The 12,906-nt window shown below is 40.9% G+C and overlaps 1 protein-coding gene across 1 annotated transcript in view; it reads right to left on the bottom strand.

Moving 5' to 3' along the window:
• Positions 1 to 12,627, bottom strand: part of CACNG3 (calcium voltage-gated channel auxiliary subunit gamma 3) — a 124,924-nt gene extending 112,297 nt beyond the window's left edge. The window contains exon 1 of the mRNA XM_027859747.1: positions 12,417 to 12,627. Coding sequence (XP_027715548.1) covers positions 12,417 to 12,627 — 211 coding nt within the window. The remainder of the gene's footprint in view (positions 1 to 12,416) is intronic.
• Between the last annotated feature and the right edge of the window lie 279 nt (positions 12,628 to 12,906).

Here is a 12,906-nt window from a genome sequence, read left to right as displayed (position 1 = left end):
GAGGACCTAGAAGAAGGGCCAATGGTAAGGCCATAGGATCTTAGAAAGCAGTGTACATGCAGTGGAATGAGTTGCTTTATCAAGCCATTTCCCATTCACCCAGCTTTGCTCCCTAGAGGAGCCACCGTTGACTCTCTCTCTTTCTCACCCTGTATGTCTAATTAGATCCCAACTCTTGTTGATTCTACTTCTCTCAAATTCATTCTCTTTTCTCCACTCACATGGCCACCACCTTAAACAGACTCTGGTCACCTCTTATTGTACTTATTCCTTAGTCTTCTAATAGATATTCGAGCATTCATTTTCTCCTCTTTTCATCCTCTACAGAACTGAACAATTAACACTCCTAAAGCACACTTCTGACCATGTCACTTCTATTAAAGGGGCCTTGAAGTGGCTATCCATTACCTTCATGATGAAGTACAAACTCCTCTGTTTGGCATTTAAACTTCCTCATAATCTGGATCAAGCCTATAATTCTAGGGTGTTTACATATTACTCTTCTTTTTTACCCTCTAAGTTATAACCACACTGGCCTATTTGCTGTGTCCCATATGTGAAATTCCATTTTCCTTCTCTGTACCTTTGTACTGGCTATCTTCCATGTTCAAAAGGTTCTCGCTCCTCACCTCTACCCCTGGGAACCATTAGCAATCTTCCAGGCTCAAATCAATAGCCACTTCCTTCAAAAATTGTAAATTCTCTTCTCCCAATCATTACATATTTATTTTGTATATATATCCTTCACTTATCCATCTGCAAACATATTGTGTTACCTTAATATAACATAAGCTCCTTTAGGGAAGGCTTCTCATTTCTGTATGTTTATCTCTGTGTAGCCTAGTGCCTTGAGAAGAGAGGGGAGATAGAAGGAGACTTATGCTTTTTTTGGTTCAGAGAACTCTCAATGAGTTTGCTTGGCTCACAAAACTGATATATACCCAAGGCAGGTCTTGAACTCAGATCTATTCAACCACTAGCCTGGTTCTTTATCCATTAAGCAGTACCATGCTACCTTCTACAGTTGAGTAGTGTGACATGTGGAAGGAAGAGAGATCAGGAAAGGCCTTGTGGATGAAGTGGTTCCTCTTTGAAGGAAGGGAAATATTTCAGAAGGGGTAGACAGTGTTTACAAAAACATGAAATCAGGAGAGGGCACATAGGAGGTGCTCAAGAAATACCTGTTGGGTGGTTTGTTAGGTAATGAGTTCATTGGCAGTGTCTAAGCAGAGAGTGGATAACCACTTGTGAGGAAAAGGGAGAAGACCTCTTCTCATATATAGCCTTGACTGACCTCTTACTTTCCTTCCAACTCTGAGGTTCTGTGATTTTTTTGATAAAAATAATTCAATTGGTTCCTATTACCAATGTAACAGGATTGTAATAAAAGTGGTTGCAACATCAAGAGAGACAAAACAATGGTATTTAGGTATAATATATAGTATTTAGGTACAATAAATATATAATTTATCCAAGGCCAGGGCTTCCAAATCAAAATCCCTGACAACTGGGTTGCCTAACTATATAGTTGTATTATATCTGACATTCCCAGTGAAGCCTAGACTAGGATTGTCCTCACAACCCTCAGACATCTGATCAACTCATCCGGTTGCTTTGATTGCATGTTACTAGGTAGCTAGGGGGCACAGTAGACAGAGTGCTAAACCTAGAGTCAGGGAGACCTGAGTTCAAATCCAGGCTCAGATATTTATATGATATTGATATTTATATGTCAGATATGACCCTGGGTAAGTAATGATAATTTATATAGCACTTATATAGCACTTTAAGGTTTGTAAAGCATTTGATAAATACCTTATTTTATCATCACAACAATCCTGGTAGATAGATATTATTATTATCCCTATTTCCCAGATGAGAAAGGTTAATCTCTGACTCAGTTTTCTCATCCATAAAATGGGAATAATAGTAGCACCTACCTCACAAAGTTGTTGTGAGGGGAAAATGAGGTAGTACCTGTAAAGTCTTCTGCAAACCTTAAAATGCTATAAAAATGCTAGTCATCATCATTGTCCTATCAGTTGACATGATGGTTTTATGTAGGATGGACATTGCCCAGCAAGGGGTTGAGGGGAGGGCATTGACAAGTGGAAAGCTAAAATTCTATGTTTGTTTGTAGTTCACTATAACCCTAAATAGACTTTCCTACTCAGCATCTTAGCTTCTAGGCTTAGAAAATTGGAACTATAAAAAACCTGTTTTCCTTTCCTTCTTCGCTCCAAACACACGATGTCCAGAACGTTAATGAGATACTACTGAGGAGGTATTTTAAATAATTTTGACGTGGGCTGTCATAGAAACTTAATCTACTTGGTCCTTGAGGGCAAAACCAAGACCGACAACTGACAACAACAGGAGCGTCTCCAGTTCCTGTAACCTGAAGCAGGATTTCTCTCTACATCAGGAGCTCTTCTCTTTTTTTTTTCATGGACCCCTTTGGCCATCTGATGAAGCCTCTGGACCCCTTTTCAGAAGAATATTTCAGGTGCATAAATTAAAAGACATAGGGTTTCCAAGGAAACCAATTATACTAAAATTCAATTATCAACATTTATTTTGAAAAGTTCATAAACCCCAGGTTAAGAACCCCTTCTATAAAATACCCCCTCAATTGTATGGCCACTCTTTCCTTGACCACCTGCAATGATGCAGAACCAACTTTTTGCCTAATAATAAGACCTGATATTGATATGTTGTCTTATGTTTTTTTCTTTTTTTTTGGTTAGGCAATGGGATTAAGTGACTTGCCCAGGGTCACACAGCTAGTAAGTGTTATGTGTCTGAGGCCAGATTTGAACTCAGGTCCTCCTGAATCCAGGGCTGGTGCTCTATCTACTGTGCCACCTAGCTGCTCCTTGTTGTTTTATGTTTTACAAATCACTTAGCACACTTTATCTTATCTGAGCTTCACAATATCTCCAGTGAGAAAGACACTGCAGATATTAAAATCCCCATTTTAAAGATAAGGAAACTGAGGCTCATCAAAAGATTAAGTGGTTTGTCAGTGATAACAAAGCTAATAAAGGTCAGTATATGGATTCAAACTCAGCTCTTTCTTTTCTTAATAGAGAAACAGACTTCTTTATTATTACAATTTCAACAGAAATCTTGACAGATTGACAGATCTTTTTTTTTTTAATGGTTTGCTTAATGTTCTTCTTCAGGCTTCATCCTTAAATGCTCCTGTGGTGATGTGGCAGAATTGGATCTCTGGCCAAGCTTTCTGTAATGTTATTTTCTTCCCATTGCTACTCACTCTTTTTTTTTTAAACAATATTTCATTTTTTCCCCAATTACATGTATAAACAATTTTTAACATTTGTTTTTAACCTAGTTCTTTCTAACTCCAAGTCTAGCGTTCTATCTATTATGTCAAGCTATTTTTCTAAGACAGTATGATTTGTTAACAGATGGGTGAGGCAGTGGATAGAGTGTAAGAATTAGAATCAGTAAGACCCAATTTCAAATCCTGCTTCAGACACTGATTAGCTCGGAGATCCTGGGCGAGTCACTTAATATCTATGTGTCTCACTTTCCTAATTTGTAAAATGGTAATAACAACAGCACTTACCTCACAGGGTATTTGTCAGGGTCAAATGAGATAACAATGACGCATACTTGCTATGAGGCTCTTGCTGATATTTCAATTGGTAGAAGGGACCTGAGGACACTAAACATTAGAGGAATCTTTGACATCGTGTAATAAATTCCAAGGCTATAAATCTAGTCAGTGACGTATCAGAGATTAAAACTCAGGACTGCTGTTGCCACATCTAGGTAGCATTGTGTTAGTGAAAAAGGTTTTGGTTCTGGAGTCACAAACTAAGTGATCTTGGACAAGTCATTTAACCTGAGTTCTCAATTGCTGTGTCTATGCAAGACTTTGCAAAGTACTTTCACATCACAGGCTTGTTGTATGGTACATGTTTGTAAACCTTTAAAGTACTGTAGAACTGGTGAGAGCTAATATTCTTGATCATTTGCCACATCATTTTCAATGCTGCATCTGGATTTTCTCACCTCCTGGCATGATGACTCCCCAGATACTTTGCAAAGGCAAGAGGAGAGGGCCCTGAAAAGCCATCTGAACCCACTCTGGCTGTTTTTATGGGCTCATGTTTGCATCTGGAGTAGAATACAGCAAAAGAGTACATTTCCCTATTTACTTTATCTGGCAAAATGAAACTCTTTGGAGTTACAGAAATGGAGACCAAAAAAGGCTATGTTTTGCCTGATGGTAGCACAATCCTCCCTTATCTAGGGAACCCTTGTAGAGAGGAGGGTTAGGCCTACTTAGAGTATCTTGGGAAGGTTTGTCCTGAGAAAGGGAGAGAGGTGCCATGGAAAGAATAAAGGGCTAGGATCTGAAGACTTAGGTTCAAATATTGGCTTTGCCAGTTAATAGCTGAGCAAGCAGGTCATTTCATTTCTCTGAACCTCACTTTGCCTGTTTGTTCATTGGGTATATGGCATATCTAAATTAAACAAACACATAAAGCTCTTACTGTATACGGAGCATGCGCTGGGGGAGACACAAAATTTAACTAATGTATTTATTTGTAAAACTCACAGACTAGTAGAGGTACAGGACATGAACACAGATAGCTATTGTGCAAAATAACATGCTGAGGGAATAAGAGTAACAAACAATGTGCTATGAGGGATTTGAGGGTGAAGGATCATTCAGGGAAATCAGAAAAAATTCCTAGTGGAAGCAGCATTGTAGCAGAGCTTTGAAGAATAGTTAAAAACCTCAGAGGATCGAATAAGGTGATAGATGTGAAAGTACTTTGTAAAGCTGTAATAGAAATGTAACCTAGTATGATTATTCTTGAAATGGCCATAAGGCAGTATGCAAAATATTGTGATTGATGACAATGAATACGAAATGGTCTTTGTAAGACTTCAGGCTGAAAACTTGGTTCAGCACAGATACGCCTTAAATAAGGGGAAAAAAAAAGGAGCAATGAATAAGGAGGGGGCCAAATCTATTTTGCTAAGGAAACCGAGATACAGATAGGGAAAGAAGCTGACGTTGGGAACCATCAGGGTCTTTGATGGAGGTGAGGACAACAACAAATATTTATTAAGTACGTATAGTGAACAAGGTCCCATGCTGAACTATAAAATCCCTCTCTTAATGTAGATCAGGGGAGGAAATAAGATATGCCTATATTACTATGTTACAATTTAGTACATGACAGAGCTCAAACAAAAAAGAACAAGAGATTCAGGGCTAGGGAGATCATCTCTAGTGAGAGCTGAGTAAGGAAGATGAAGGAAGACTTCATGGAAGAGGTGGTGCATCTGAAGAAAGACATGATTTCAGTGGGTGGAGATTAGAATTTGGGCAGTGTCTCTTCCCAGGATGGGAGATAGTGTACAGACACATGGAGGCAGGAGAGGGAGAGCAAGATAAGACTGGAAATAAAGAATAGTTCAGTTTGGAGGGAGCATAGAGTTATAAAGGGCAAGTAGTGTGGGATAAGTCTAGAAAAATCATTTGGAGTAAGACTATAGAGAGCTTGAATGACAGCCTAAAAAAATCCACATTTTATTCTGTAGACATTACGAACTAAGGCTCCTGATAGCATCTTAGGGCAGGGGTGGGGAACCTGTGGCCTGGAGGATACATGTGGCCTCAAGGCCAAAGGTTCCCCACCCGAGTGAAGTTTGGATCCAGTCAAAGTGTCACACTTGAGACCTAGTAGGCCACATGTGGCCTCGAGGTCACAGGTTCCCCACCCTGAATTAAGATTTTTGTTGGAGGTGAGCATAGAGAATCAGCTGCTCACTCATCTGGTTGGAGAATGACAAAGAGTACCTTTCAAGAGCATCTCAAATATCAACTAGACATTGTCAAAAACTTGGGACTCCTTTGGAGGAACCACCCTCAGGGAGGAGAGAAGGTCTCAGTCAGATATGTCAAATAGCCATGCAGCATGCAGCTGAGCTGTGGGTACTCCCTTAATCACTGGCCTTTCCTCTGGTGCTTGTGTTGCCCCCATCTCCATGTCACCTGTTCTCACTGTTTCTAATGAACACGAACATTGACAAGGCTACTCCCCCTAGAGAACACAACTGCTAGACACATCCTCTGAGTGTTCAGCTGAGCTGATCAGATCCCTTGGGGTGCCAAGGAAAGCCACACATAGAGGAGAGAACTTAGGAATCTGTGACTGAGTCAGCACCCTATGAGGAAGGGCCACTCTCAAATGTCTCTGATATTCACATTGTTTGGATCCCTAGTTTGCTATGGTGGATGATCGAGGGTTCCTTTCTCAATCACCAATGGTGTTATGCTGCTGACGCCTCCAAAGTAGCATTGCTTAAAGGTGAAAGTGTCTGTGCTCTGCTCTTTCCCTTTGTGCTGTGCCCCTGCATGCTACTGGCAGATAGAATTGAGAAGTATTGTGGTGCAGGAGACAAGCTGCTGCGTATAGAATCAGAATGTTATTGTTCAATTGTTTCAGTTGTGTCTGACTCTTCATGAGCCCCTCTGGGGTTTTCTTGGCAAAGATACTAGAGTGGTTCACCATTTCTTTCTCTAGCTTATTTTACAAATGAGGAAACTGAGGCAAAAGTGACGACCAGGGTCACACAGCTAGTAAGTGTCTGAAGCTAAACTTAAACTCACTCCAGACCCAGCACTCTATCCCCTGTGCCACCTTACTACCCCAAAAGAATCAGAACACTTCTGTTCAAATCTTAGTTCAGCTCCTTGCTAGCTGTGTGATCTTGGGGAAGTAACTTTTCCCTTCTAAGTCTTTATTCTTTCACCTATAAAATGGGGAGAAATGACATTTGCAATATCAGTCTCACAGGATTGTTTTGAGGAACGCACAAACCAGGAAGGACCATAGAGATAGCAGCAATTATCATTTAAAAAAGACCAGAATACCCTCAATACAGGTAAAAACCAAGAAAATCTCCTCTCTTTGGCCCTTAAAGTCCTTTACAAATTGGCTTCAGCACACATTAAGCCATTTCACACACTCCATTACAACTAAAGTAGTCTATTTGCTGTTCCCTATACACAACATTTCATTTCCTGCCTTTGTATAACAATCTTCCATGTCTGGCATTTGTTATCACCTCCCCTGTAGCTCATAGAATCCCATTTCCTTCAACATTCAGTCCAAGTAACACACCTTCTGCCTAAGGTCTTCTCTGGTCTCTCCTCTTCTAGCTGTTAGACATATTTCCTTATATTGTACGTATTCTGAATTTACCTATGTATATACACATGATTCTCTCTTCCACCCCCTCCCACAGTTGATTATAAGCTCTTTGAAGCCAGGGACTATTTTAATTTTTGTGTTTTGTGCCAAGTGCCTAGCACAAGGTAGGTAATTAATTAATGCTTATTAAATAAATACATGAACGCTTGTTTAGACTGGTTTCTGAATTTTTTATCACTGCTTCAAAATGGAATTTTCTTGTTATAGGCAGTTTCCTAAGCCAACTACCAGGGATCTATTTAATTAGCTAGGGAGGACTGGTATCAGTATGGGAGTGCTGCTATTGGTGGTGAAGGATATAAGTGGCACAGGGGAACATTGCTAAAATGTAATGTGGAGTCCATGGACTGGTCCATGGATAGATTTCAGTGAGTCTGCTAACTTGAGTGAGAAACAATTAAAATTTTATTTCAATATGATTGCTTTCCCTTGTAGTCCTACATATTTTATTCTATGCATTTAAAAACTTCTTTTTCCTGAGGAGTCCATAGGCTTCATCATATTGCTAAAGGGATCCATAACACAAAATGGGTCCAGAACCCCTGCTATAAAGGATCTGGAAAAGTGGATATGTTAAAGAGTTTCTTGGGCCCAAATATCAGCATGATCCAAGCTGATAATGACTGAAATTGGCTTTCTCAAGATAGTTCACCAGTCCTAGGAAACAAGTTGGATCATCCATATTTTTGCTTTTCTCATTTCTCCTACTAAGGACCCTAAAATGGTGGGATAGAAGATATGAATACCTTGGTTATAGTCCAGGGTTTTGCCCAGGTGAGCATGAGAATCTTTTGAGAGGAAGCTCAGTGTAATGGAAAAAACACTAGATTAGGAAATGTTGGTTTAAGTGATATCACTGCCACTTTCCAGGTTTGTGGTTATGGGCAAGCCACTTGAGTTTTCTGAGGCTCAGTTTTCTTGTCCAGAAAATGGGGAGAATAATACACTACCCTTGTCTGTCTTCCCTCTGATTGCCTACAAATTTACCCCATACACAATGCACAGACATGTATACATATGTGCACACATGTATTATATAGAATATATATATAGGATATGCATGTTGATATCATGTATATAGTCATGTTATAATATATACATTTGTATATTTGTATGTGTAATGTATACACTCATATATATTATGTGTGCCAGTTAGCTACCTGTAGAATATATGATACATATACACATGCATATATGTCATTATACATATGCATATGTGTATTGATTTATTTGCATGTTATCTTTCCTGTTAGAGTGTGAGCTTCTTGTGGGCAGTGGCCGATTTTTCTTTTCCCTGTATCTCTAGTGCTTAATAAATGCCTGTTGACTGCCTCACTCTTACTCACCAGATCGTTGTGAAGATCCAGTGAAATAATGTGTGTAAAATTCTTTTGAACCATAAAGTGCCATATAAAAGAGAACTCTAGTTTCTATTGTCTGGATGCTGAATAAAAAGGAAAAGAAAGGGGAAGAAGTCCCAGATGACTTAAGGAAAATACTAGGGAAATTAAGAAGGTGCCCAAGCCAGGTCTTCCTGACAGCAGCTGGATTGAGAAAATAGCATGAGCTTGTTTCATGGTGGTTGTGAGCAGTTTCTGAGGGCAAGTCACTCTCTTAGTAGCAGGGGCTGATTCTGCCTTCTTCCCCCATTCCAGGAGCTATGCATGCAGCTACGGCAAACCATACCTGATTCCACTGTACTGCTAGAGACCCTGGTAGGAATTCTTAGCCTGGTACCCTGGCAGCAATGCATTTTGAAGCTTCAGTCAATGGGCAGGCAAAAATTCCCTAATGTGACTGACTATGCTAGACAATCACTGAGCCCTTTATTTTGTTCATATGTAGAGGAAAATTGACGTGGAAGAATATGCTACCATTTGGATGAAGTAAGAGTGGATGTTATCAGAGCTGTGTGTGACACTAATATATGAAGGTAGCAAGGGACCTTGGAACATAGAATATTGGTGTTGCAATAGAATGTAAGAAAATAAAAAATAGGGTATCAGACCTGGGAGCAAAACCATAGAATGTTAGAACATGATAAGAGTTGGTAGAGACTTTAGAACAAAGAACATCAAACATCAAAACTGTACTACCTCCTCATTTAAAAGATGGTAATTGAGATTCTCTGCAGTGACAGAGATGGGACCTAGGTGTCCCGGCTTCCAGTTCAACATTGCTTCCATTACACCAAATTGCTTCTCAAGTGGCTTTTCCACAGCTGCAGCCTCACAAACTGCAAATTTGTAGTATTTTGAAGACTGAAGTAATTTTAGCTGTGCTACAATCAGGACAACAGTTTTCTATGGTGTCAGGACTATGGGAAAGAAGGCTGAGAGATGATGTAATATTACACTGGCAAGTGAAGTCATAGCACTAGCTACTGAGGCATTTGCACAAAGGCATTTTTCCAATTAGAGTGTGAGAAGCACATCATTAAAAACAACAATAGCTAGTATGTATATAAGCCTTTAAGGTTGTCAGGAGGTAGGGTGATGATAGGAAGGTGGGCAGAGGCCATCTAGCCAAGCGGTATAATAGAAAGAATGCTGAATGGCAAGCCAAAAAAGCTAGATTTTAGAACTATGCTGTCATTAACCATCTATGTGACGACCTTGGGCAAGTCACTACCCATTTTTGACTTTAGTTTCTTCATTTATAAAATGACTGTGTGTATTTGTGTGAGGGGTCTGACTCTGGGATCTCTATGATTGCTTCCAGCTTTGCTATTCTGCTTCTGTGCAGCAGTGGTATCATATAATGGAAAAATTCCAAGTCAGACTATCTGACTCTGCTACTAACTTGATGCAAGACCTTGGACAAATCACTTCCTCTCTCAGGGTCTCAATTTCTCCATTTGTGAAATGAGGAATTTGGATCAATGGATTTCTCAGATTCCTGCACTTTATATTTGGTGCACCTGATCTCTTTTCCCATTGATAGAACTCTTAAAAATTGCATTACTTTAACTAACCTCTCTTCCAAGTCATTCATAAAGCTTTTATACTCACTTAGTAAGAGCAGCACAGTTGCCATGTTGGACTCTCATCAGTATTCTGAAACAGCTTTTTCCCTGCCTTATTAATCACTCACTTGGTTTGAGGTTTTTATTCATCACTATTGGTAAGATACACACAAACAGCAACGCAGACATTTTTCAGTTAGTGGGTAAATGCCAGTCATTGAAAAATCAGCAAAGAAAACATGGGGATAAAGGGGAGGAAGAGACCCTGGCTTTCATAGATTCAAAGAATATTAGATACAGGAGGGACCTTTAACATTGTTAGAAATTAAAGGTACCTTAGAACACATCGCATCAAATGTTGGACCTAGAAGAGACCCTTGGACATATAAAACATAGAATGTCAGAGCTGGAATAGACGTTAGCAGTCAATTTTGAAGATGAAAACTGGGGTCCAGAAAGGGGAGATAACCTCTCTGGGCCCCAGTTTCAGGAGCTTCTTAAAGTGTGCCCATCACTCTAGCTGTTGCTCCAGGTTGTTGAAAGATTCATCAGTGAGTCTAAGAGAACCTCAATCCTGGCCTTCTATTTTGACCAACTTCCTCCATCCCCTGATCCCGAAAGAGCTTTTATTTTCTACACGATCTGCCTAACAGTTTTTACTGGCACTTGTACACTGCCCTATTCCCCTTCAAACCTCTTATTCTACAGTTAGAACAAGTTTCATAATAAGAAAGATTAACCAGGACCTACTATTACAGCCAAACAAATACCTCTGGTAAAGGAAAATATTTGGCCTATATTCTTAATTACAATTTGGAAGATACCCTTCTAGTTTAAGCCAAAGACAAATTCTGACTTAGAAAAACCAGTTACAGCGCTGCTGCGTCTTGAGGAATCAGGCATGGTACCTTAGAATCATCACATTTTAGATTCATAGGATATTAAAATAGTATAGTCTCAGAATCTAAGAATCACAAAATATTAGAATTGTAGAATCATAGAATCACAGAGGCAACCTCACAAGACCATCTAAAGCAACCTAAACACAAAGCATTCATTCCCTAGATGACGTACCCAACAAGTGGCCATGCTTTAGCTTCCAATGACAGGCAGCTCACTACCTAGAAGGTACCCCATCAATCTAAGGGGAACTTAAGGAAAATATCTGTGTGTGTGTGTGTGTAAGGGTAGGATTTGAGGGAAGAAAAAAACTCTTCTTTTTGGCAATAGATGGTTTCCTAGGAGTTGTCAGCCTGAATGCTGAGATTTTCGGCTTCCTTTGATGTGGCAGTGGGTGGTAGATATCCTGTTGTGAAATAGGGGGGAAAGACAATGAAGTTTTCCTTAGCTATTGTGTGTGTGTGTGTATGCCTGGGTTTAGTAGGAGTGTACCATGATAGTGTATGTTTTTGAAGAGGAGGGAGGATATGGGAATGTTGGGAGGGACAAGGGGGTCCATGGAAGGCACCCACTTTGGAAAAATTTAGACTAGCTAGGGTTTCTGGTCAGAAAAAGGATAGAAAACTGTCCCTGTCATACGTTGTACCCAGTATGGTGCAATGTAAAGGATGTTAGCCTTGGAGTCAGAAGTCTTAGATTAGGGTGCCCAGTTGACCATTTATTAGTCCTGTGACCTTGGGTAAGTTAATCCCCTTTCTGAACCTCAATTTCTTTCTCTGCCTGCATCCCACGACTGTTGAGAGGAAGGCACTTCATAAATTGTGAAGCGCTATGTAAACGCCAGCTTTCGGGAGAATTCCTGCTCTTGATAACTCCTGGCAGGCGAATGCGGGTGGCAACTAGTACAGGGAGAACCTTGGAAGCCAACACCTCCCCCTTACCTCTTCTTCCCCCCACCCCCAACAAGCTCTAAGAAGCCTAAAAGACGTTGGAAGGCTCTGAGCTTTGGCAAATGACTTCCTTAAACACCGTTGCCACCTACAGTCCTGTGGAGTCCCAGGCCGACACGAAACCATTCCGTCCACCTCACACAGCTACACATCTTTTGCTGCTATTCGGAGTCTATGTTCTCAGTTAGCCTGAGTACTGGACACCTAAATCTTCTCAGCAATGCCCTGAACTAAGCACTCCCCAAATCCCCCACCTCCCACTACACCCCCGCCCCCATCCCTCTGGCTCGACAGCATTTGGGAAACCTTGAGAGTCAGTGTGAGGAAAGATGTAAATACCTTCCAGGCAGCAGGTCCTCCAAAGCCCTGAATGGGTCATGACTTCCTCGTTCTTCCGACTGGTTTCGTTATCACTTGTAGACTTAGTCCTACATACGCCTCGGGAATACAGCCAGTAGTCTGTGCCCACCGCAATGGTCATTAAACTAAACGCAGCGAAAGCTCCCACAGTGGTGATCAACATCTGGATACCTCTGTCACACATCCTCATAATTCTTCATGGTACGCTGCTAGATTGGGGGGTGGGGGAAGAAGTGGAGGGCGGGGGTCCGGGGCGGGGATGGGAGGGAGCTGAATTACCCCACAGCTAGACAGCTGGGGCAAGCTGCTACACTGGGAGATCCCAGAGCAAGCTTTTCAAACCAGCAGGTTCTTCCCTTGCCTGGGGCTTTGCCAAGGCTAGGACTGGTGCTGCCTGTCCGGGAATGGTCTCTCTCCAGCCCGCCGCCTTGTCTATTCCCCTCCGAGGGGGGCGGGCTCCACCGGGCTT

This window comes from Vombatus ursinus, unplaced genomic scaffold, assembly GCF_900497805.2.
Source record: "Vombatus ursinus unplaced genomic scaffold, bare-nosed wombat genome assembly UNPS02014171.1, whole genome shotgun sequence".
Lineage (NCBI taxonomy): Eukaryota > Metazoa > Chordata > Mammalia > Diprotodontia > Vombatidae > Vombatus > Vombatus ursinus.
The sequence above is the reverse complement of the archived record's forward strand: the minus strand, read 5'-3'. Positions and strand labels throughout refer to the sequence as shown.